Source organism: Lagopus leucura, unplaced genomic scaffold (assembly GCF_019238085.1).
Source record: "Lagopus leucura isolate 7727_CA_CO unplaced genomic scaffold, USGS_WTPT01 Super-Scaffold_100024, whole genome shotgun sequence".
In the NCBI taxonomy this organism is placed as follows: Eukaryota; Metazoa; Chordata; class Aves; order Galliformes; family Phasianidae; genus Lagopus; species Lagopus leucura.
This window is the reverse complement of record NW_024962276.1, coordinates 9,059,954-9,085,026: the sequence shown is the minus strand read 5'-3', so window position 1 is coordinate 9,085,026 and position 25,073 is coordinate 9,059,954. Positions and strand designations below refer to the sequence as shown.

General features: G+C 39.4%; 1 protein-coding gene and 1 long non-coding RNA gene across 4 annotated transcripts in view; both read left to right on the top strand.

Moving 5' to 3' along the window:
- The window catches only part of NOS2 (nitric oxide synthase 2), a 32,401-nt gene extending 10,262 nt beyond the window's left edge, over window positions 1-22,139 (top strand). For 2 of the 3 annotated variants that reach the window (XM_042879599.1, XM_042879598.1), the window contains exons 2-28: window positions 3,174-3,262; window positions 4,610-4,785; window positions 5,132-5,210; window positions 5,771-5,893; window positions 5,982-6,130; window positions 8,178-8,340; window positions 8,722-8,813; window positions 9,220-9,361; window positions 9,687-9,826; window positions 10,432-10,606; window positions 10,986-11,087; window positions 11,717-11,911; window positions 12,290-12,372; window positions 12,688-12,832; window positions 13,083-13,187; window positions 13,647-13,696; window positions 13,791-13,965; window positions 14,467-14,599; window positions 15,013-15,091; window positions 15,976-16,154; window positions 16,791-16,954; window positions 17,768-17,978; window positions 18,314-18,401; window positions 19,005-19,126; window positions 19,735-19,883; window positions 20,568-20,762; window positions 21,308-22,139. In XM_042879599.1, the coding sequence (XP_042735533.1) occupies window positions 4,679-4,785; window positions 5,132-5,210; window positions 5,771-5,893; window positions 5,982-6,130; window positions 8,178-8,340; window positions 8,722-8,813; window positions 9,220-9,361; window positions 9,687-9,826; window positions 10,432-10,606; window positions 10,986-11,087; window positions 11,717-11,911; window positions 12,290-12,372; window positions 12,688-12,832; window positions 13,083-13,187; window positions 13,647-13,696; window positions 13,791-13,965; window positions 14,467-14,599; window positions 15,013-15,091; window positions 15,976-16,154; window positions 16,791-16,954; window positions 17,768-17,978; window positions 18,314-18,401; window positions 19,005-19,126; window positions 19,735-19,883; window positions 20,568-20,762; window positions 21,308-21,373 (3,411 nt within the window). In that variant the 5' untranslated portion in view covers window positions 3,174-3,262; window positions 4,610-4,678 and the 3' untranslated portion in view covers window positions 21,374-22,139. Of the gene's footprint in view, window positions 1-3,173; window positions 3,263-3,365; window positions 3,383-4,609; window positions 4,786-5,131; window positions 5,211-5,770; window positions 5,894-5,981; window positions 6,131-8,177; window positions 8,341-8,721; window positions 8,814-9,219; window positions 9,362-9,686; window positions 9,827-10,431; window positions 10,607-10,985; window positions 11,088-11,716; window positions 11,912-12,289; window positions 12,373-12,687; window positions 12,833-13,082; window positions 13,188-13,646; window positions 13,697-13,790; window positions 13,966-14,466; window positions 14,600-15,012; window positions 15,092-15,975; window positions 16,155-16,790; window positions 16,955-17,767; window positions 17,979-18,313; window positions 18,402-19,004; window positions 19,127-19,734; window positions 19,884-20,567; window positions 20,763-21,307 lie in introns of those variants that run through there. The other variant, XM_042879600.1, reaches the window with a different exon arrangement.
- A 744-nt stretch (window positions 22,140-22,883) lies between these two features.
- LOC122184511 overlaps window positions 22,884-25,073 on the top strand; it is a 62,623-nt gene continuing 60,433 nt past the window's right edge. The window contains exon 1 of the long non-coding RNA XR_006180575.1: window positions 22,884-23,074. This is a non-coding gene — a long non-coding RNA (uncharacterized LOC122184511). The remainder of the gene's footprint in view (window positions 23,075-25,073) is intronic.

Here is a 25,073-nt window from a genome sequence, read left to right as displayed (position 1 = left end):
AGCAAGCAGTGAGAAGTAAAAGTAAGACCAACCGAAGAGATGGGACACCCATAACTTCTGAGGAGTTTTCATCATACAGCTCTTGGTTTCTTCACAGTCCGTGTGTCACAGGCTTTCTCTTCAATTTCTGGTATATTTGGTATGTAGTGTAGGAGTTTGGGAACAGGTTTAATTTATTTATTTATTTATTGACAGGAAACATTTCTGAATCAAAAGCCTGAAATTGCTAGCAAGCAACTTGTAGACACTTTCCCAGTGTGACCTGACACCCAGTCAGTGGCACAAATCCTCACCGTTGTTGTTTACATATTTACTTACCTCTGAACTGACAGAGTAAGGAAGCACTTTCTTGTGGCTCAGCGTCAGGTTGTTCCAGGCATGGAATACTGCACATAGGGAAACTACTTATCTTAGAAGATCTTTTTTAAGCATGTAACACATAGTGAGGTGTTGCCAGGGAATTGATGTCTTTTCTGTAGTCAAGTGACAGCAAGCAAGCTGGAAAGCGTGAATAGCTGATGAAGAAAAAGGAACTTCAGCCTGGAAAAGAAACAGAAATTGAGTTGTTGAAATGTTGAAATGAGTCAAATGATTTAAATCATTTATACCACAAAGGAACATAATGAGCATTTTACAGAAGAGCATGAGTCCATTTCCATAATGCAAATGGCCTTTCATGATCTGACTCCCTTTTAATTGATCAGCTTAATCTTATTGGTATCTCATCTGAAGTAATTAGACAGTTCTTTTGCTGTGAGTTTTGCTCCTAATACTGACTTGCACTTCTCTGGTGGTTCAAAAATAACTTGGTCACAGCCAGTCTTGCTAACAGGGTAATCTATATGGACTGGCTTCCACGGGGTCCACTGCTATTCTTTTTTAATGCTTCTGTGCTATTGGTACTTTAAGGACCAAATTTTCTGTTTAACCAGTGAGGTTAATCAAAAGGAGTAAAGCAGGAGACAGAGTACATCTCCTCAGGAGTAGGAAATGCATAAAGAATAAAGCCGTCAGTTTGTAAATGAAAACTGAATACCTCTTTCCTATCGTAGGTTTGCCAACCATATCCTGGGTAGCATCAGGAGAAGCATGATGAGTAGGTCGAGGAAGGTGATTCTGCCCCTTTACTCTGCTCTTGTGAGACCCCACCTGGAGCACCGTGTGCAGTTCTGAAGTGCCTAACACAAGGACAAGGAGCTGTTGGAGCAGGTCCAGAAGAGGGCTGCAAAGATGATCAGAGGGCTGGGGCATCTGCCCTACAGGGACAGGCTGAGAGAGCTGGGGCTCTTCAGCCTGGAGAAGAGAAGGCTCCAAAGAGATCTTATAGTGGCCTTCCAGTACCTGAAGGGGGACTAAAGAAAAGCCAGGGAGGTACTTTTATAAGGGAGGGTAGCAAAAGGCCAAGGGGAAATGGTTATAAACTAGAAGAGGTAGATTTAGACGAGGTATCAGGAAGAAGTTTTTTACTGTGAGGATGGTGAGATGCGTGAGGAACAGGTTGCCCAGCGAGACTGTGATACCGCCTCCCTGAAAGCACTCAAGGCCAGGCTGGATGGGGCTGCGAGCAACCTGAGCGAGAGGGGAAGTGTCCCTGCCTGTAGCAGGGTGTTGGAACTCGATGATTTTAAAGGTGCCATCCAACCCAAATCTTTCTATGATTCTATAGGTCAAATATTTAAAGTCTTAGATCTTCTGAGATGACAAATGTTCAGAGATGGCTGCTGTGTTACATTTCTAGTTTGTGATGTTGTATGGAATGTTTCTGAAAGGTCAGTGTAGGCATGTCTCATGTGGATTGATAGGCAAGAGAAATTAGAAGAAAATCTCTAGTGATTAAGGAAAAGTTGGAACAATGGAAAAGTGTGTCTTTGGGATACGTGAAGTTAATAAAATAAGCTCATTATCATCAGCTTTGCCTGAGTTTAGTAGACCTTTTAGGACTTACGTTTGTCTGATCTCTGAGGAGCAGCCATACAAATATAGTTTGTTATTTAAATGTTTTCAAGAATACAGCTTCTTAAGTTGATGCAGAATATTGCAGTCAAAAAATGTGACTTGATTTTTCATGAAATTGCAGAATAGGTCAAACATTCTGTTCTGAAAGGGCACCTCTGTCATCAAAGTTAATATAAGAAGAGCAAGTACTTCTTGCACTTCGTTACGGCAGAGGCACAAGTGGCAATAAAACAAAATCTGTGGAATTGGTTTTCTGATGAAGGAATATTGCAGACACCATGGAATGTTTGTGGAAGGAGGACACTGTGAGTTTGTTTTGCTAATCTCTGGCTCCACCTGAGAAAAGTGTGGTGAGATTTTTATTGCTGGTTTTGGTGAGTAAAAGAATAGGTCCTGCTTGAAAAACTGGTGAATAAGCAGTTCACTGAATGGCTGTATCTACTGCCAGTACATTAAACAGTGCTCATGAGGAAAGATGTTCCTCCTCTTCTGGTAATTCTAAATGTGACTTTTCTTACCAAACCCCTGTGTAGCCTTTCTTTGTTTTCAGCAGTTAACATGTTGGTAGAACACAAAAGGGCAAACCTCACAGGCAGCAATGACTGCAATATGGAGACTTGTAGAGGAAAGAATTCTACAAATGCTCTATTGATAAAAGTCCGTTAAGATTATACCAAAAATAAGGAACTAATATATTACCAAGTGTATATTCTTGTTAAAATACCTGTCTTAAGTTTAAGTGTTTATTTAAACACTTTACTGGTCAATCTCCTTAAGGTCTATGATTCTGTAAAATTGCTCTAAATTAATTATGAAAGCCACAGAGTTAGTCCTGCAGCTCCTAGCTGAGTGTACAGGAGAACAGCCACCTAGGGGCACAATACGAGCTCCTTCAGGGTGTATTTCTTCCATTTTAATATTGCCTGCAGACTTCTGTGAAAAAGTGCTTCCTGCATCTACGACTGAGAACTGTAGGAGTCAGAATTGCAGCATACTATGTGAGGGAAGGGATACTTGTAAGACCAAAGAATTAGTCACAGCTCTGTCACTGGTTATTAAATACGTAATGCAGCAGCAGCACCTCAGCTACGTGCCCTTCCTCCTCAGATAGTGTGGGAATTTTAGGGATTCCCCCTTTGACCACTCTCTATTTGTAGTCTCAATCTGCTGTTTTGCATGCATAGCTCTAGGGTATATAAAATGCTTTGGCTTCACAGGAGGGATACAGAGCAGGAGAGAGTGAAAGAAACCAACTTGCACAGAGAAGTCCCTCTCCAGGTTTGGAAACATCTCTCACAAAAACACGGTAAGGGCGCTGTGTCTCATTGGAATTGTCTCACTGTGTCTCAATGGAATCAGTCTCCTTTTACTTCCAGGCTATCCTGCTACTCTGAAAACTTCATCCCTCTTCCAGCAGACTTTAAAGGTTTGTGGGTGTAATGGGGAATACCATAAATGTTCTTTGAGCAACTCTGTTGTGAAAGCATAAAATGCAAGCAAGTTATTATACTAATTGCTAATGAATGGAAAATATGCGCATCCTTTTTAATGTCTTTTTTTTCTCTCTTGTTTTCTCTGGTTCATGCTTTTTCTTTCACCCTCTTTACTGTTCTCTTTATTTTTTCTGTTTTTTACTTATTTCTCTTTTTTCTTTTTTTTCTCATCTTTCTTTTTCTTTGTTGTTCTTCTTCCCTCTCCATTTTTGCAAGCTTTAAAATAACACACAGTAATATAATTTGTAATAACACACAGGCACACTGTAGCATTTTTTATTGCAATATAGTGATCTAGATGTGCTCCTATTTTGTAACAGTACACAAATGGTTATTGCACCCTGTGTGTTTTACTTGGGTTAACAGACTAGTTCTAGCACCTTTCAGTTTCTGCACAGACAATTACATTCTTTTATTTTCCTGCGTGGTTTGACAGCACACAGCATCCTGGCCTAAAATGTGACTTATGAAGCACACAAACTCTGACTAATTCTGCTTTACCAAGCAATTTTTTGCTTAGCTCCTTTTTTCCTGACATACCTTCACTGGCACAAAAATCTCCTTTTGGCAGAAAATCTATGTTATAGTAAATAAAAATAAGCTGCTTACAGTCTTATATAAATGCTAGATTTTACATTCAAACAGTGCTGTGTATCTATATCTCACAACATACAGAATTCAGCATCTTAGAATTCCATTTGGTTCAGACAACTGAATATATTGCAAAATGCTTTGATTTAATTTAAAAACTTTTTTTTTCTGATGATAATCACTATATGAATAACAGCAAAATTTTACATCCTTTTTTTCTTGCATAGATGCAGTGATATGAATTAGTACAACATTTAATGACACATTACAAACTTTTGAAAAACAAAGAGCATTTCAAGGTGTGTCTTTCAGAGAATTTAAGCATGGATGTGTTGGCTGTTTTATGCTATCATTTACCTAATAATAGAGTAAAACATGGCTGTGGCATTACTAAAAATAACGGTGCTCCTTGTCACTGTGTCATTACTATAAGTATCAAGTAATTTTTCCTTTTTAAATGCTGAAAGTTAATTAGATCAAATTCGCTAATCTGCAGAGTTTCTGCATCCTCTTAAAGGGAGTTACCTTCTTAGTCAAAAACTGACCTTGTGGTTTTATTCTCTCCTCAGAAGCGTTCCCACATCGCACAAAACAAGATTTCAGCGCTGTGAAGTAAAAGCATAAATAAAGTGTACAAAATGCTGTGCCCGTGGCAGTTTGTATTCAAACCTCGTGTTGTTAAGAATCAGTCCTCTGAAGAGAAGGATATCAATAATAACGTGGAGAAAGATACAAAGTTCCATGGGTAAGATCTTTGTCACAGTTCTGTGGTTTTGCTTTTGTTTGAAAAGGAAAGATACTGTTGTGTGCTTCCACTGCAGTAACTTTAACAACGGAGCGGTTATCCCTGGGGCATTGGGTGGTGTTGATTTAGTAAGGTGGTATTGGTTTACTGCGGTACATTTAAGCTTTTGTATACCTCATTGAGGAAATAAAGCATTGTAATTAACTGTCATGGTTCTAAATTTATCTGGTATGCCCTAATGGTTACATGTATGCTGGGACTGTGGAGGCGTTTGTGTGCTGTAAAAACTTAAAAGTAAAAACTAAGCATATTGCTTTCTATTGTATTGTCTTTTTGTCTTTTAAAGCTTTGTGAAAGATGATGCCAAATTACACAGTATAAGCAAGAAGCAGATAGAGATGTCACCTATAAGCACTTCAGCAGAGGTCAGTGATGGAGCGGGGTCTGTTTCTAGTTTCACTGATACTGACAGTTCACACAGATTGTGCTTGCTGCTCAGGACTTTCAGAGTTTCAGAGTTCTCATGCAAGGAGTAACTGTGGTGACATGAGGTTAGGGATGATGTGAGATCTTTGGATGAAAACTCTTTTCTGAATGAAAAGGTGCTTTGCTAAGTCAGTAGGACTGGACTGCCAAATTCCTTTATTCCTTTGAAACCCAAGCTTTGTCCTTTCTCTAATTTTGTCTGATTTGCTTTTTTTTTTTTTTTTTTTTTCTCCAAAACTATGACTTTAAAATTACAAAGCTGTTTGTAGTGGCAAATACTGTTTGGTTAGTACAAAAACACTTTTGGCTGTTTCATATCAAGCTGTAGATCAGGTCAATAGTTTAATACTCAAATGAATAAATAGTCCTGTTGGAGAAGATCACGTCAGTCTTTGCCTTTAAGTTGTAGTGTTCAATAGTAACATATAAATAAAATTGAAGCGTTATGATATTTAATAGGTGTGAAGATAGTGTGTATTTTTATCTTTTCTATGGCCAGAAACCCCCACAAAATGGTATCAAAGCTTCAAACCAAATATCAACATGTCCTAGACATGTAAAAGTAAGGAACTTGGAAAACGGATCCAGCCTTCTTGACACATTACACCTGACAGCAAAGGAGGTAAGACAGAAACCTAAGCAGTAATTTTTCTGAACTTTCTGAAGATCTGTAGTGTGACGTTGCTTTGTAAAATGTTATTATTTTTCAGGTTATCAATTGTCGGACCAAAGCTTGCCAAGGAGCACTCATGACCCCAAAGAGCCTGGTGAGAGGCACTAGAGATGGTCCAGTTCCTCCAGCAGAGCTTCTACCTCAGGCAATAGACTTTGTCAAGCAGTACTACAGTTCATTTAAAGAGTAAGCTAACTGTATCTTCATTTGCGGAATAAAAATCCTCTGCCTTCCTACCTGTGTGTGGGACTAGGCTGCTTAATTTCTTCAGAGGTATTGGCAGTTATGTAGCATGCTTCCAAAAAAGAGGTGATTATTAAAAATGTGAACAGAATCATTACTGCATTTCATATTCTGCTTCTGCAATCCTAGGTCTAGAGATTACTACCGTGGACTCTTTCAGTGCATTTCTCAGCCCCATCCCTTCAGAGTGTGTTGCATTATAGTATACTAGAATAAGCAGGTTCTTCAGGGCTCTTCCAGAACGTGACTTTCTGTTTTCTTAACATTGGATGTTAATGGGATTGTCCCCTACTCAGATTAGTCTTAGACATGTGGGTAATGCTTGCAGTTTGTGCTGTTCCAAGCATCTTTTCTCTGTGTTCTTTTATTGTATGTTTTCAAGGCTTTGGCCAAAGTATGGAAGGACGGTTGATGCCACAGAGCTTCTCAACCTTGCTCTGTGTTATCATCAACATAAGATTACTGAGCATGCTGAGAGCAATGCTTTAGCTTCAGGATTGTGTGTTTTTACAAAAATAGAGATGGTGCAGAGAGATCTTGTGGCAGGAAAAGCTGGAAGAGCTGCCTGAGGTCCAAGAATTTGCAGTGACAAAATTTTCAAGTGACAAGCTTTCAGTGACAATTCACCATTTGCATATTTCACTGTAAAATATTATTGGGATTTCAAAGGGACTCAGCCACATAATGCCTTCTTCTTTAGAGACTTTGAACTCTTCTACAAAGCTTTATTCCAACAGAATCTCTCAGAAAATTCCTGTTTTACATACAGACTATGGTTACTTGCCAGAGTATTACATTTGCATGTCTCTGTGCCTGTGGTATTTGATCACATTGATTTGCACCGTCTTATGTGCTTGCCCTTGATCTTTCATCTTGCTGAAAATGTGAAAACTCTCAGACAGTGCAGGCTATTTTATTCTGTCTGTAGACCAACAAAACAATTTTTGTCTGTGCTGTGATAAATATTTGCTAATGTTTTGACTTCATTTTCTATTATCAAACTAAAAAAAAAAAAAATAGAGTTGATTTCCTTAACAAAATAATTGCTCAGCACTTCCTTTTTTTTTGTGTCAGAGCTTTACTTTGCTCAGAAGACTTCTGGCCCTGTGAAAGTAATTGAACTTTGAGGGAACAGTCAGTTATTCCCATGTCGGGCTGAAGCTGGTTTATTTTCTAAGTTCTGTTTGATTGCGTTTGACATTTTTACCAAACTAGTCTGGAAAATCCAAATTTAAACTGAAAATTTGCACAGAAAAACTTGTCATCAATGGATATTTGCATTGGATGGTGAAAGGGCAGTGTTACTAGTTCAGTTTCTATTATGGTAGTTCGTTCATGAGGCTAGTATGCTGTCATTTGTACTCAGTAAGGCCAATTCCTAAATTCAGAAGCCACAAAAAAGTCACTTGATCAGACCTCAGTTAGAATCCTGTGTATTTAACTCATCCCTTTACCAGGAACATCCACTGCTTTGGATAAAAAATTTCAGATCCTCTGCTATTGCAATAGATAATAGTTGTAGTTTGGGGACAGAAGTGTAGTGCAATAGAGAGGTTTTGGGAGCAGATGATGGTGACTTCTCATGCCTGGAACATGGTGGGATTGCTCATCTTTTGAGGTAATGAATGCTTTCATAAATGAGAAAATATGTTGACCCATTTCACACCCAGATAGTGAGGATACCTGAGAAGGACGGATTTCTCAGTGTATATCAAACTTGCACTATCTGAAGCAGTATAGATACCAACCCCCTCCTTGGAAATGGGCTCTACCTGCATACTAGTACATAAAATCACCAATGCAGATGAAGGTCTCTTGCAAAAAGATGCTTTGCCACTGCAAAAAACATCCGAAACATCCAAAACTTGATGTTTTTTGCAGTGTCTGAGCTCTTCTTGACCCAGAACAAAAGAGGCATCTGCAATTTAGATCAGTTGTAAGTAATGAAATTTTCATTGTTTCTTTTCATGGCTGTTTTCCTGTTTAACAGGTTAAAAATAGAAGAGCACCTGGCCCGACTAGAAACAGTGACCAAAGAGATAGAAACAACAGGAACCTACCATCTGACAAAGGATGAACTGATCTTTGCTGCCAAACAGGCCTGGAGGAATGCCCCAAGGTGTATTGGGAGGATTCAGTGGTCCAATCTACAGGTAGCTTATGACTCTAACAATTATGGCTGAATAGCTGTCTGCTGCACATCGGTAAAATGTGCCAATTGCTTCAATTGAGGATTGTCTTTCCTGTCCATATCATAAAATCAATATTTTCTTGTACTTCTCTGCTCCGTAGTAGAAGGAAAACTTATATAGGATTGGTTACAGTTAAGAACCAATCAAGTTATGGAAGGAGGTCCATCTCTTGGGCTTGGAGAGTTGTTACATGTGAAAATAAAAGAAAGGTAAAAATAAACCTTTCCTAGAAGTGAATTGAGAAATACTGATTTCCTATCCTTAGCTGTGTTAGAAAAATAACATGCTTGTATTATTCTTTCAAATTAATTTTTTCTTTACCTTTCTGGGGGAAACATACAGGTATTTGATGCACGTGATTGTAAAACAGCCAAGGAAATGTTTGAATGTATCTGTCGCCATATTCAGTTTGCCACAAACAATGGGAATATAAGGTAGATCTCTTTTATTTCATTTGAATTTTAAATAACAAAAATTCCATCTAGGTCTGGTTTCAGAACTCCGCAATAGACCTGATGTGATCTATCTAAATATTTTGACAACTTGTCTGTGCTCTTAATTCTTCTGATACTTACGTGTTCCTCTCACATGTACCATCAACCATTTTGAAAGTTTTTAACATTTGTGGCTAATGTTGCAAAAATCCTTCACAATTCCTGGGGAAATAAATGATTTGAAGATTCGGGGAGATGAGTGGAAAGAATGAATGATTTTATTCTTAATGATGTTTATTTTAGAAATATAAAATAATTGCTGCCAGTAACAATTTGTATCTTAATAATCAGAATGTGTTTGATGTGCTGCTGTGATGTAATTGGGTTGGATCATTTCTCTGAGCAGATCAGCCATCACTATCTTCCCTCAGAGGACTGATGGGAAACATGATTTCCGTGTTTGGAACAGCCAGTTCATCCGATACGCTGGATATCAGATGCCAGATGGGTCTGTCATAGGAGACCCTGCAAGTGTGGAGTTCACAAAGGTATAGTTCCAAATACAGAATCGTAACTGTTTTCCATCTTGATTAACTCACCCGTGTTTCATTTATTTTTCTTGTTTTGTTTTTTTTTTATGCAGTCTGGGAGGGAGCTATGTATTTCCTGCCCCACAGATTCTAGGTGCAGGCTGAAGCAGCAGTTTGTTACTGTGCAGTGAAATACTCCCCTCCATCTCAGAACAGAGCTAAAACTCCTCTTAAATCTTGGTCTTGTTTGAGTGGGAAGACAACCTTTAGCACTGAGAATTTACCTCAGAGGGTTAACAGGAGGGAGGACTTCAAAAAAGAAATTCACTTTCTTTACTTACAGTTGTGCATTGAGCTTGGGTGGAAGCCGAAGTATGGCCGCTTTGATATAGTTCCACTCGTTCTCCAAGCAAACGGCCAAGATCCAGAAATATTTGAATACCCGCCAGAGATTATCCTTGAAGTGCCAATGGAGCATCCAAAGTAAGCACACCAGGTGTAGCTAATCGCATTTTTGCCTCTGCCTCACCCTGGCAGGTGCTTATCCTGTGCTTGTGGCAGTCATTTTCTGAGTTCTTTGTTAGGATGAAATTACAGTAAATTGTCCTGAAAGACAAAATGCCTGTTAGAACAGTAAAATGAGATTTAAATTAACAAAGTCTGTGGTAGTTCTGTTGGATTTTTTTTTAATATTCTGCATTTCAATCAGATTCAGAATTAAAAAACAAACAAAAAACAAAAGACACACAAAAACAACACAGCTTCTAATGCCAGTGGAATACATGTAAAATATGGTTGCACTTGCAACAAAATGCTTATTGCCTTTTTTTTTTTTTTCTTTATTTCTTGCTTCATCTTTGCTTTGGAAGCAGGCTGCAGATCGCAGAACTCTGTCATACTGTTCCTCAGTTTCCTTAGCAGGCCATTCCCAGTTACCACTTTGTATGTGAAAACTTTGCTACAAGCTTTCGCAGATTGCTTCATGGGTTGGTCTCCCTAGAGACAATGATCTTTCACTTCCTGGGCTTTTCTGGTTGTTGCCTAAGGGAGGAATACATAAAGTAACAGATTAAGTGTTTATTTAACAGATATGAATGGTTTAAGGAGTTGGATCTGAAGTGGTATGCTCTGCCTGCGGTTGCCAACATGCTCCTTGAGGTGGGAGGCCTGGAATTCACTGCATGTCCTTTCAACGGCTGGTACATGGGAACAGAGATTGGAGTGCGAGACTTCTGTGATGTACAGCGGTACAACATCCTGAAGGTAATCTCCTGAAGTGGGGGAGAGAATGGACTTGTTATTAGTTCCAGTCTGCTGCTGACAAGGCAATGGAGTCCTGGATGTTAGTTGCATGTCTTGGGCTCCTTCCCTCTGCAAATTAATAATAATGACTTAGAACCAGATGCTGTCGTTCCCTAATCGTTTGGTCCAGCAGAGCCCCTCTTCCTTCTCCAAGCCAGAACAGAGGTCACATGATACCTCTGATACCAAGTCTGTGCGATTCTTACTTTCTCCAGCATAAGGTTGACCTTTCTCGAATATTTTTATCTGCATGTTAATGTGATGAGGTGGAGAAATCATGACGTGTATATAGAGCATAGTAAATTTGCTTTTCCCTTTTCTCTCTCTTTTCCAATTATAGGAGGTTGGAAGAAGAATGGGACTGGAAACCAACAAACTTGCATCACTGTGGAAGGACCGAGCTGTTGTAGAGATAAATGTGGCTGTGCTTCATAGCTTCCAGGTAAGTCAGTGAGTCTAGTATCTGGAAACACTTTGAATACTCTGTTTTTTCATTTCACTTACAACAAAAGCTTTATACAAAGATAGTTGCCAGTGCCAACACTCAATGTACAGGAGGTTACCAATATAATTCCAATGTACTTATTATCTGTCTATGTCTGGGAAAGCAGGGGAATGTAAATGCCCTGTTGTTGCCAGAAAAAAACTCGGATAGAGGGGAAAGGGAGAAAAAAACAAAAAGAAAGCTAAAGGCAAGATTGTTCATCTTATTAGCCCAGATGTCTAAGTGCCAATATCTACATAAAGCCATGGAATTCATGTATTTCATTCACAATTACAGTCTTTTTAAGGTATCATGACATTATGAAAGATGGGTAAAAATGAAACATAGGCTTTTCAGCATGCATTCTCAATGCTGGAAAGGTAAAATGCTGATGTTAAAAATAAATAAAAAAGGACTTAATAAAATTCTTAGTCAAAGGTCCACCCGTATCTTCATTTTATAGTTGTTAGTAATAAATATTTCCCAACACTGTATAAATTCCTTGGAATATTAAGCAAGCAAAAGGATTACTTTAACTATGGAATGGACTTTTTAAATATATATTTCTCTTTTTGCAATTATTCTAGCAACAAAATGTTACTATCATGGATCATCACTCAGCTGCTGAGTCCTTCATGAAATACATGCAGAATGAGTACCGTGTGCGAGGAGGCTGCCCAGCTGACTGGGTGTGGATTGTGCCTCCTATGTCAGGGAGCATAACTCCTGTGTTCCACCAGGAGATGTTGAACTACGTCCTCACTCCCTTCTTTTACTACCAGGTACACGTCAAAAAAAAATAAAGATTCTAGCAGACAACTTCAGCAGTGCAGATGATAATGTGAGATACAGAAGAGTCTGAATGAAAAGCTCCTATTAGTCACACTGCTTAGTCTTGGTGCATACAAATCAAAGTTTGCTGGATAAATTCATAAAGGAGCAAGCAATTTCTCTTTTACTGCGCGAGATAATTTTAGTTCTGTTGAATTCCTAGGCTATAAATATAATTCAATTTAGTGCTGTAGAGATGGTCAGTGTTTGTACAGGCAGCAAATCATAGATGTAGATACTGTCAAATCTGTCCCTTTCACCTGTGCACAAATTGTGTATTTGTTGTTTCGCATTTCTTATCTGAAACGCAGTTTTTTTTTTAATTGAAGGTGGATGCATGGAAAACACACATCTGGCATGATGAGACCCGTCGGCCAAAGAGAAGAGAAATAAAGTTGAGCATTTTGGCCAAGTAAGTTGCTCAAATAAACATCATGATTTTGTTGAAATATTCTATTTTTCTGGTGCTTCCCTTACACATTTTTTGATAATTATTACGGTAGGGATGACCTGGTTTGTTTGAATTATAGACTTGCATGTATACGCTTAGGTAATGCTCATATCTAATGTTCATATTCGGGGCTTTCTGTATTGCATTGCTTCTTAGCAATCTTCCAAGGAATACCCATGCTCAAAAGGAGCCTTATCTAGGAAACTGCTTGTGCACCAGCCTGAGTTTCTACACAGCTGTGTTCAAAGCGATACATGATGTGCTTTCTTTCCTCAGGGCTGTACTCTTTGCGTCACTGCTCCTGCGAAAAACAATGGCAGCCAGGTCCAAGGTGACTGTGATCTATGCAACAGAGACTGGGAAATCAGAAACATTAGCCAGCAATCTATGCAGTTTGTTCAGCTGTGCCTTCAACACTAAGGTGAGGAAATACAGGTCACTTAAACTAAACGGAAGATGAGGTTTGCCTAGTTATGTCAGCTTCTGCGAGATTTTTCATTCTCTAAGCCTGCGTTTTGTATGTCTGCTAAATGTAAGTTAGACCTTAGATTCTGACTTCTTTCATATAGAATAATGCCTTGTAAATTTGGTCAACAGTCATCTGTCAACAGAGAGATCTAACACAAGTTCTTATGTCACCTAGCAGTTTCTCATGAGCTTTTATCTTCCAGATTCTGTGCATGGATGAGTACAACATCAGTGACTTGGAAAAAGAAACTCTTCTTTTAGTGGTTACCAGCACTTTTGGAAATGGAGATTCTCCAAATAATGGAAAGGTACTGTTTGCCTCAGAAGCACATGGCAACACAGCTCAGAGAATGCTGAGATGAGCACCTCAGAGTTCTTTCTGAACCAGTCATGGACCTGAGGGAACAGCATGAAGCTGCTTCAGGGGAAATTAAGACTGAGAAATAGGAGAGGGTTTTTTACCATGAGTATAATTGGGCACTGGGGCAGGCTACTTAGGGAAGTGGCCATGGCACCAAGAAGCTGCAGTTCAAGATGTGTTTAGGCAACACTCTCAGATGTATGGTTTAATTTTTAAGTAAACTTTTGTGGAGCCAGGAATTGGATTTGATTATTCTTTTGGGTCCCTTTCATCTCAGGGTATTCTGTGTTTCAAAGTCAGTCTTTCATTTCTATGTATGAAAGTAAGGTGTAGATCAGAGTCTCACTTCTCTTTTAAATGAAAGAGTATTTTTCTAACATTAAATGTTTTATGAATTTTTATGCAGGCATTAAAGAACTCCTTGCTCACCATGAAATTGCTGAGAAAAAAAATTAGGTAAAAATAATTTGTTATTTTGTTTACTTAAGATTAATTCTTTTGTTTTTCATTCACCATAACATAGTGGTCTTATTTGCATCTCCTTCTGCAGATACGCTGTGTTTGGCTTGGGGTCCACCATGTATCCTGAGTTCTGTGCCTTTGCTCATGCCATTGACCACAAACTGTCCCAACTGGGGGCTTTGCAGCTCACTCCAGTGGGTGAAGGAGATGAACTCAATGGTCAAGAAGAAGCCTTTCGCACATGGGCAGTCACTGCGTTCAAGGTGACTACCTAAATATCTAGCTTATGTATTAGTTAATTCATTCATTTCAATTATTTTGGTCTTTACTGGCATCCCAGAAAAATAGGGAATAATGAAGGAAAGCAGAGATGGCTTGCTATCTGAATTTTAAACTTCCCTTTCATCTGCTGGTTATCTAAATTGAAGGGGAAATGAGATCCCTTTTCTGTAATTTGTTAGTACTCACATAGTCCCCCAAAAACTTTTGGATAATGAGATGCCCAGTAAAGTAAGGGCAGTAGCATCAGACCTCTAAATTTTGCTAAGTAGATCTTTTTTTTTTTTTTTAGCAAGATTGATGTAGAAGTGGAAACTTGCTGAAATCCTATAGCATTACTGAATTCAACAAATTCAGTAAATAACAACAGTCAGTGAAACTGAAATCTCCCCATAAACATAGCACCAGCAAATGAACAACAAACATATGACAACATTAAGAATATTTATTTTCCATGAATAGTCATAATTACTACTTTTTTCTAGACTGCCTGTGACATTTTTGATATCCGTGGGAAAACCAGTATTCAGTTACCTGAAATATACACATCAGATGACAGCTGGAATCCTAAGAAATATAGGATAGTACATGACTCTCAAACCATGGACTTGACTAAAGGTATTTGTTCTGACTTTCTGCTTCCTCTATCAATTTTACTTCATTTACTTTATGTCAGAATTGGAAAGGTTGTCTGATGTTGGTAAAGTCATACTATAGCTGGATGGTAGAATTCCTGTAATGAAACAGTGGTCAAAGAAAAAAAGATATCATTTTACAGTGAATAAGTCATTACATCATCCAGCACAAAAACATCAGAATACCAGATCTGGTATACATTTTGACAATCCCAGAAGAATTAGAGTTGAGATACTTTTAGTCAGAGAAGCTGTGCATAGAGGACATGTGGCTAATGAGAAGTATATGGTGTTTTAGAGCAGGTGGTTCAGTTCTTTTCTCTGAGTTCTTGCAAGATTTATTTAACAAACCTAGTGACACAATTTTTCATTAGTCATGTCCTCTTTTCTCAACAGCACTGGCAGACATTCATGGAAAGGATATAATTCCCATGAAGCTGAAATTCAGACAGAATCTTCAGAGTTTCAAATCCAGGTATGAGTCCTCATTTCTTTGAATATTGTACATTTTATTAAAATCTTAAACAAGTAAAATGTTTTGTTATAAACATCTCTTCCCTGTGTTACTGAGAAATATACTCAAATTTTGTACCGTCCTTAGTAGAAATAAATAATGATCACCAGACCACGACAATAGTAAGGGACTTCGCTTCTGTGTAGATAGTAGCTGATTTCCCAGTGAAGTCTCTGGCAGCAGAGGGGACTAAATAACCTGATGAATATGGCCCTCTGATATCTACTAAATGTGGAAGGACAGTGTAAGGTCCCTCTCCTTTGCTTGATCTGCTACGTGCCTGACAAATATTTACTTCATTTAGGAAAAACCAAATTGCCCCTTAATAGAGGGAAAAAAACAGTTGAGAGTGGAAAGAGATACAGTACAAGAAGCTGTACTAAAAGCAAGCTGAGATAAGACAACATAAAAATACAAAAGGACAATAAGTGCACTGGCATCTGTCTTAGAAATAGCATCCATGAATGCCTCTTCAGCATCCTCCAGGAAGTCTCTCTCATCCCTGTTCTAAATGCAGTCATCTTACAGGATGTGCTCTGAGCTGCTGTAATGTGTGAGCTATTCAGTCTTCAGTAGAGCTGCACTTCCTGCCATTGGCTGACTGCAGGCATACTGGACAGATCAGGCAGCACTTCAGCATCTTATTTGTTTTCGTAGAAGTCCTTCACATGTCTATACTGTTTTTGCTTAAGTATCCATGAATTACTAAGCTGATCTGATGATTTGATAATGAACAGTAAGCCCTTGCCAAATGTCACTTCACATTTATGTCTTTTCTATGTAACTTAAGGGAATTCCTGTCAATGTAATCATGATCTAAATGATCTCTTTTTTTCTATATCTAGTCGTGTTACCATTCTAGTTAAGCTTTCCTGTGAGTCTAATCAGGAAGTGCACTACCTGCCTGGAGAACATATTGGGATTTTCCCAGGCAACCAGCCAGAATTAGTCCACAGCCTCATTGCACGTGTTAAGGATGCCCCTCCAGCTGATCAGACTATCAGACTTGAAACCTGTACTGAAGGTAAGTTGGTTCCCTTCACATTTGATAACAGAGGATATTTGATGGGTTTTCCTAAAATTCATGAGAATTTTTATAGGCTGAATTTGATTATATTATCCTCCTTTTAAGTTTCACTAGGATTTTGCTGATGCTTTTAGGTATTCCTCTAATTCTAGATTCTGTTTTTATGTCCTAAGGCAGTTCATGGTAACTTCACCAGCATTGTCCGATATTTTGGGCTGACACTATTTGTGATTCAGTTCCTAAATTGGTTATTGACTGCAGTGAAATTAGTCTACAGTTTCCTTATCATTGGTACATATCAATGTGTGTATCCTTAACATGGATTTACATGTCATGACCTTTTTTTTCCACATCTTAGTAGCTGCAGTCTGTGAAATCATGGGACTCTTAACACACAGAAAGATGATTTCCATCATACTTTTTGCTTAAAACATAGTGCTTTATTACAGAGTGGTTCTCTGCATCAGATTCTCTACTCGCAAAAAGCTTGAAAGCTCACATTAACCTGTGGTCCAGATCTGTATGCAACCTAATCAGAAGTCATATTTTAAAAGACACTGAGTTTTGCATAGCACTACAGTTGTTAAATGCCTTGGGAATTGCCACATGATCTTCTACTTCCCTTGTTTCCAGGTGGCTATTGGGCTAGCCAGAAAAAGATTCCAGCTTGCACTCTCTCCCAGGCTTTGACATATTTACTTGATATCACTACTTCACCCTCCCAACAACTTCTAAAAAAACTCTCCCAGCTGGTAAGAACGGAAGGAGACAAACAGAGACTGGAAGTTTTATGTCATGTAAGTATTAGGCTGAAGTTACACTAAACGTGCTCCATAATGGATCTTTTGGTGCCTTTCAAAAGCAGAAGCTTTAGAAATGCTTGTAGTGATGGTGTTTGATTTCCATTCCTCTGTTACATATGCTGTGAGTGTGTTAAACCAACCATGGTGAGAGAAAGAAGGAGTGATCTTATGGCTTAACCTGTGTGGGAATCAAGAGTTTTCTTCAGGTCTGGTATTTCCTGTATGGTTGTGGGTGGGTCATTTTGCCTGCCTGATTCTCTTGCCTGCCCTGGTGGTTTCTGATGAGACACCGTTAAAAAATCTCAGAGTTTGCAGAGGGAGAGATTGCAGAGGAGCTGCTAGGTATTTTTATTTTTTCACAGAATTTGATACCAATAAAGTAGAAGCAATGTCACTTCAAGTAACCAAAGACTCATAGGTGTGGTAACTGCTTTGTTCTGCTGGGATCAGCAAGCACTCAGTAGGGGCTCAACTGGACCTGAGCCTACACAGTTTTCTAGATATACCATAGCCAGGGGGCTGAAAAGCAGCTTCTACTTTAGTTTCTATATCCTCTCTGAGAAAAGGTATATGTGAGAAAAATTACAGTGGATATTTCTGTTTCCAAAAATCAAACAATGTTTTCAGGAAACCCAAGTATTAGTCTAGGGATGGTTTTGAGAATTCTCTGCTGATTTGCAGTTTATTTCATATTTAATTGAATATAAAATAGGAATCTTATTTTAAAAGTTACTTTTCAAACATCCTTGCTCTCCTGAACTCAGCATGGGGCCTGGTAACATTGTGATAGTGGCTTTTGGCTTTTAGAGCACAGAAGAATACAATAAATGGAAGTTTTACAACAGCCCGAACATCCTGGAGGTCCTGGAAGAGTTTCCTTCTGCTGAAGTCTCAACAGCTTTCTTACTGACTCAGCTGCCACTTCTGAAACCCAGATACTACTCTGTCAGTTCCTCCTGTGACATGATACCCAGAGAGATTCATCTGACAGTTGCTGTGGTAAACTACAGGACAAGAGGTAATGAATTGTGTTTTTTAAATTTCTGTCTCAATTAAATGATATTTAGTCTGTGTTGTGGTTCAGAAAAATCTGTGTATGCTAAATGACATGAAACATATCGGTAACAGAAAGTTTGTGTTGTGATACGTGCAGAACAGTACACAGCAGTACAGATACTCATGCTGTATCAGGATTTGTTAAAATAGTGCATCACTGGTATGTCCTTGTTTTATAAATGATTACTAGATCATTTATATTCTTGTTTATAAGCATAATGTTAAATAGAAACTGTTTTTTAAAAAAAACAAACAGCTTTTGAATGCTTACAAATAATTTTCCTTTCCTCTGATTAGATGGACAAGGGCCATTGCACCATGGAGTCTGCAGCACGTGGCTGAACAAAATAGCTCTCAATGAAACAGTCCCTTGCTTTGTGCGCAGGTGAGTGTATGCCATAGGAAGAAGCCAAGGAACATCATGGAATAAGAATGGTTAGGCAAATACTTGCTGTATAATTCTGTGAAGCTTCTTTCCCTAGACGCCTCCTGAAGTTAATTCCCATGAAATTTTCAGGAAACTAATGGAAATTTTATTGGATTCTAATGAAGGAAATTGTTCGGTGCTTTTAGAAGTCCATTCAGACAGGTTTTCTTAGTTACTCCCAAGTGTTACCATATGTCCTGTGGTGCAGATGGGTTGGGGAGAAGGAAGGGGCAAAGGGTAGAAGTGATCGTGTACTGTTTTCTAACATGTATTTCAGCCATACCTTGTGACCTCAGGTGAGGGCTGAAGCCAATTGTTTCTACAAAATCACTGATGGTTACTCTCCTAAATCACTGGGCACTTATCAATGTTTATTTTGTAAAAAAAACTAGAGAATCTGATTCTTCAGTCCTTCAAGATACATTTATCCTCTCATACAAAGCATAGTAAGAGAAGATTCAAAGCAGCAGAGATGATCACTAAGTATCATTCTGTCAGCTTTCTAGGAATACTTTTATTCTGAGGTTTACTTTACCTAATTAACATATTTTTGCATGTTAGTGCTGATGGATTCCAGCTCCCAAAGGAGCCAGCCAAGCCGTGCATTCTTATTGGCCCAGGAACAGGAATTGCTCCATTCAGAAGTTTCTGGCAGCAGCGTCTCTATGACTTGGAAAAGAAAGGTACTTACAGGGACTGCCACTTGGGGGAGGCCAAAACTCATCCAGCCAGAAGACATCCATAGTCCTCCAAAGAAAATCTGTTCAGGTGGAGGTTTTGTTTGGAGAACTACAGAACTGGTGGGGACACTTCTAAACTTTAGCTAAGTAACTACCAATGTAGAGATTTGTCATCACAAGGTTGAATCAAGCATTAAACGTTAGCCAATAATTCCATCCCACATAAGACCATTCTGGTGGTCTTGAGGTATTTGGTCACCCACAGGGAGTAGCCTACGTGTTCTGCATCTGCTCAGCTCTCACAAAGGGGCCACAATGCAGAGAGGAAACGCTGTGGCCTGTCTCTATCATCCTGCTTGGGAAATGTGCTTCAATAGGTGATTCCACATAGTACTTTGAAGTATCAGGCAGATTCAGTCCTAATGCAGACTTAAAATCAGGAGCTGTCACTCATGCACACATACTCCTCAGAGTTTTAGCAAGAAAGACTAATTAGAAACAGTGGTTACATTGCCCAACTAAGTTAATGTGGCAGGGTTTTCTCTGGGGACGGTGGTATGAGATAATAGGCGTTACTAGGCAATCCAAAATAACTCTGATATTGGTTTCAGGGATCAAAGCTGGTGACATGATATTGCTGTTTGGCTGCCGGCAGCCAGATATGGATCATATCTACAAAGAAGAAGTTGAAGAAATGAAGAGGAAAGGAGTTCTGAAAGAAGTTTTTACAGCTTACTCCAGGCAACCTGGTCAACCTAAAGTAAGGCTGGTTCTTTTGTTCTTTAAGAGCTGGCCCCTTTAGGAAGAGTCCCTCAAGTTAATGTTTGGGCTCTCTTTAACAATTTTATTGAAAAACAGAACAAAGCAAAACAAAACTGTTAGTGTCAGTGCATTGTGAACAAGTGACAAAAGGCCCCATTCCTCTAAAGCAAAGGAGCCTCTCACTGTTCACTTCTGAATGAGTAGCATATATGTACATATGTATTTTAAATCCTCATTGCCTTATTGATAGGTGTAGTAGACATACAATTAAACCTTTGAGTGCAAAATGTCCTTTGAAATTAGAAACTGGAGCACTTTTGGAAACCTTACGTTTTGCAGGATAAGATTAGCCTGTGAGTTGGAAATGAGTTGGCTCCATCATTTGTCACCATTTCAGTACCCTTTTTAGCTGTCTTGCCTCTCTAGCAAGTCAGGAATCTTTGGCAGTGGTAATTGGCTCTAAATAAAAGTCTCTTAACGTACTCTGATTTAATCAAGGACAAGTCCAGCCTTCCAATCCGGGGATTGTGGAGAGAGCATTTAAGATATTTTTCCTCTCCTTTGCTGTTCTGCAGCATATGGAATAGTTATGATGTATCGAATCTTCCTGTGTAGGCCCACTCTAAATTTAGAAAGTATTATTAAAGAGAACTTTTCTAATGATATTTTTTCTGTTTCTAAGGTCTATGTTCAAGATATTCTTCAAAATGAGTTGGAAACCGAAGTATGTAATATCTTGCATAAAGAGGAAGGGCATCTGTATGTCTGTGGAGATGTACGCATGGCCAGAGATGTCGCTCAGACTTTGAAGAGGATGCTTGTAAAAAATCTGGACCACACAGAGAAGCAGGCAGAAGAGTATTTCTTCCAGCTAAAGGTATTCTGTGATGTAGAAGGCATTCTTTCCATTCAGACAGTGCTCCAACACAGGTTTCAGAGTCACACTCCAGATCAATTAGTTTCTTTTCAGCAGCATGCTAAAGAAAAGTGCTTAAGTGCTAAGCTGATCAGCTTAGTCTGCTCACCACTGTCTAAAATGCATGGTTGCTGTCTGGTTAGGTTGTATGAATGTCATGTCATGCTCCTCTCTTACATACTACATTTTGCCCAGCATCCCTCTTTTGATCCTGGCCATTAGCTTTGTGATGTCTCCAGAGCATCAAAAGTTTGACACTTTTTTGTACCAAAATAGGAATGTGACTTTCATAAAATAATGGGGCAGTCACTGAAAGCACAGTGTCTGAGTATGGCTGGCTTTGTGGGACAGTTCTGTCAGCAGAACTTGTCTGGAGATTGTGTGTCTGCAATTTGGTTCCTTTATTGGCAGCAAGAAAGTCCACCATCACAGAATGAGTTGTATGAATGCTACTTAAATGTCACAAAAAGATTCATCTCTTGGTTTTTGTTTGTTTTCTTCTTCAGAGCCAAAAGCGATACCATGAAGATATATTTGGGGCTGTGCTCCCACATGAAGTCAAAAGAACATAAGAGATTTGCAACCCATCAGTCCAGGCACGGACCGACAGTCTGTATGTGATATTTGCACATTTGTTGTTGTTGTTTTCAAAAATCTAGGGATCAAATCCTCTTCTTTATTCCTGCTAAATGCTGCACATCTGATGGTAGGATTTGACTTCTAAGCTTTAGCCTTAAGTAAGAAAAATATAAAATTTATCTTTTGTTGTTCTCAGACTTCTTTTAATAGATTAATATTGAAGATGCCAATTATTTTTTTAATTCTATCTAGGTCAGTATAGGTCTGTCATCTTTTGCAAATACAAAACATATAAAACCTGGTCACCAGGAAAATTTAGAGTTTTTTTTGCTATTAGTGACATTTTTTAGTTTTTTGCTATTGCAGGAAGTGATTTTTTTGTTTTTTTTTTTAACGGACTATTTATCTGTTTGAATTTATTTATATTATTGTTTTACTGTGCATATTATCTTCAAAGTTGTGGCACTTGGAAATGTCCAGAGATTTGTTGTATATGAAGGAACTCTTGCAAATGTGATAAAATACAACGGCTTATGAGTGGAAATACCTGCTGTTTACACTTACACTTCAAATGCATACATGTGAGGAGGTAGCAGTTTGATTTCTGCTCCATGTAGTTCAGGTACACCAACCTGAATTTTTGTTGTTACAGAGCCTACAGTAATGAGGTTCAGAAAATTCAAAAGCACTTTGTCCATCTGATTTCTATGCTCTGACTTTACTTGATTTGTTTGTAATAAAAGATACCTTTATTATTAAGACAAACCGATTGGTGTAGTTTAAATGTACTTCTGTGTCCTATTATCTTCAGCCTAAAAAAGTGCAGGTTGGTAGGTAAATGTAGGGGAAGTGCTAGAACACAGCCTGAGCTGATGATTGAGGACCTGGTGAAGGGGTGGCAGGGATGGTGGCCAGGAAGCGCAGGTGCAAGCAATTTTCTGAGCTTCCCACCTGACCAGCAGGGGTCTGCCTCCCCTTGGGTTCATTTAGAGCAAGCCTTCGATGGGAGAATGTTTCCTGGGTGGAGGCTGCTTCTTGAGGAGGTGTGTTTTATAGCCAGAAGACCCTCTTAACCAGTTGGGTGAGTCAACTTCCATCTGCGTGTGATTATTGCTGTTTCTAATGATGCTTTGCTTGGTGTCACAAAGAACTCATCAGAAGCAGTTTCTCTGCTTCCAAGGGCTGATGTGAGGTGTTCTCCAACCCGCACTCCCTCCTTAAGCAAAGAGCCCATCTCTGTGAGTTACACAGCCTGCCTAAGATGAGTTATATGGTCTTGTTACTTCTGGAGAGGTGTGAATCTTGCCTTCTGGATTGTGAACTAAAGAATGCAAAACAGCAATTGGAGCAATGTATATTGCCCTAGTTATGTTTTGAGTTTGGTTCTTGTCCGTTGCAGTTCTGTTATAACTTCTTTTCCTAAAATCAGCAGGAATTTATGATGGCATTAAAAAGCTAAAGGTGAGATTTTTTTCTGTCATCCTTTGTCTCCAGGAGCTGGAATCCAGTGAAGGATTTGACACTCAAAAGTCAACAGTGTCACGTATGTGCAGTGTGTTCCACGTGTTCTTCAGGACAGCTTTAAACATAAGATGAGAAACGCAGCATAGTTGAAAGGCTGTGGGCAGTGATGATGGAGAACAAGAAGTGTGGGACAGCAGAGACAGAGAGAGGACAGAGGAGGTTCATAGCAAGTATGTGGATGTTATTTCATGCTTTAACAAATTCTTTGCTTATGAAGTTTTGAGGTGAGGTGCAGAACGAGGTAACTTCCATCTCCATTTAGAAAGCTCTCAATAAGCCCAGGACTCTCTGAGCTCCGGGCTTCAAATAAGTCCAACGTAGGCAACAGAAGTAAGTTCTATATTTTAAAGTGTTAGTGTGTGCCTTGTGCTTTCAGGAGGAGTATTGCAGCACAATGCATTTGCCATGTGTTTAACAAAATAGATGTATTTTCTTGCCAGGAGTACTGGTGAAGTGGTCCCCTCTGGCTTTAGGGTTTAAAATGCAATTGAGTGTTACATCACAGTTGTCTGGAGCTCTGAATGGTCTCTGTGCTTGAGTTTGTCTTCACTGAGATGGGAATACTTGTTGACTGAGGAAAGGAGGGAGGGAAGTTTCTGTTGCTTTTCAGGGAAAAGATTCTTGGACTATTCACTGATGAAAGACAAATGCTTTAAAAACAAAAAGAACTTCAAAATCTTGACTAAGATATAAACAAATTTAATAAAAATGCACAAGTCATATAATGTGTTGCACAAATCCCAGGTTAGGATGTGCTCTGAGGCTTTCAGCAGGAGGCAGGTGATGATGCAAATGCCTCTGGGCTGGGTTTGCTGCTCTTCTTTGGGAAAAGGCATTGCCTTGGGTTGGTGGGAGCTGTGCTGCAGGGCTGGGATGTAATAATATAGCCAGTCAACAGTGAGCTTCCCTTTGCAGCTGGTGGGATGTAACCTTCGTGCTTGAGGTTTAGGGTTTGGTTTTGTTTTGTTTTTTTTTTTTGTATTTTAATACATGACCTCATCCTTCAAATTTAATTGATAATTACATTCATTATTTCTTTTTCTTTATGAAAAGCAAGAAGGCTCAACTTGTCTGAAGGCTTTTACTGTTTGTGTATGAAAGATCTAGATAAGATGGATGAAATGTAAAGCTGTGCTTTAAAGTGCACTGTCCTTTTCTCTGCAGGGCAGTACAAGGCTGTTGTTATTTTTGGAGTAAAGCTGTTTGGCAGCAGCACAGTGACCCTGGGGTTAACGGATTAATTAACACACAGCTGAGTAGCGCTGGCTGGAGCTGCGGCACACACAGGGGAGGGACAGTGGGCTCTGGGGCAGGAGGCAGCTCCCTCTTCTGTGGCAGTGCGTGGCTGCAGGTGTGCAGCCTTCTTGCAGCTGTTGGTGCTGATCAGTGCAGGCTGAGTCCTGTGGTGATGTGGGCGTGAGGGCTTTCTGCTGCTTCCTGGCAGCACAGGGGGATGAATTCCTCCAAAAACAAACTGTGTGGTGGCCTATGTGGTGAGCTGGGAGCTGAGAAGAGCTTTCAGCAAGGTAATGTTAAGATCCCTTTTACTGAAGCTCGTTGTGTGGTATCCTAACTGAATGACCTGATCCACCAAGAGATCTGCTCAGAGCTCAGGCCCTGCTGTGCCCCCTCGGCTTTCCTGAGCAGCTCTGAAGTGCTGAACTTGCCCAGCCTTGCTCCCAGCATAGTCTAATGCTCTGAGAAAAGTCAGCATTGGAGTTCCTCAAGCCAGGTAACTTGGCTCGCTGTAGCAGGTGGGGAAGCTTTCTGGTGCGTGCTGAGCAGCTGCAGTGCTGCTGGGACTGTGAGGAGTGGCGGGACCTGGAATTGTGCAGTGGGATGGGGAGCTGCTGAGAGCATGCACTGGGTTCTCAGTGCCATCCTGGTGCTGTTTGATGCCATTTGTGGTGAGAATTCCAGTGATCATAGCAAAAAGGAACTTGAACAGCATCTCAGTTCCATCTGTTAAAAAAGTTGAAGAAAGTTTGCCAGCTGTCCTGCAGCTGAAGGGCTTTTGCATCTGACTTGTAAGAGGAAACAAAATGATCCTTGTCTGCAGGAAAGGTGTGCTGTTAGAATATCAGCTGGGCAGATGTCAGTGATAGCTCAAAGCAAATGGCCACAACTTGAGTCAGTGTGGGGAAAGGGGCTGATGGGGGTGACATAGTG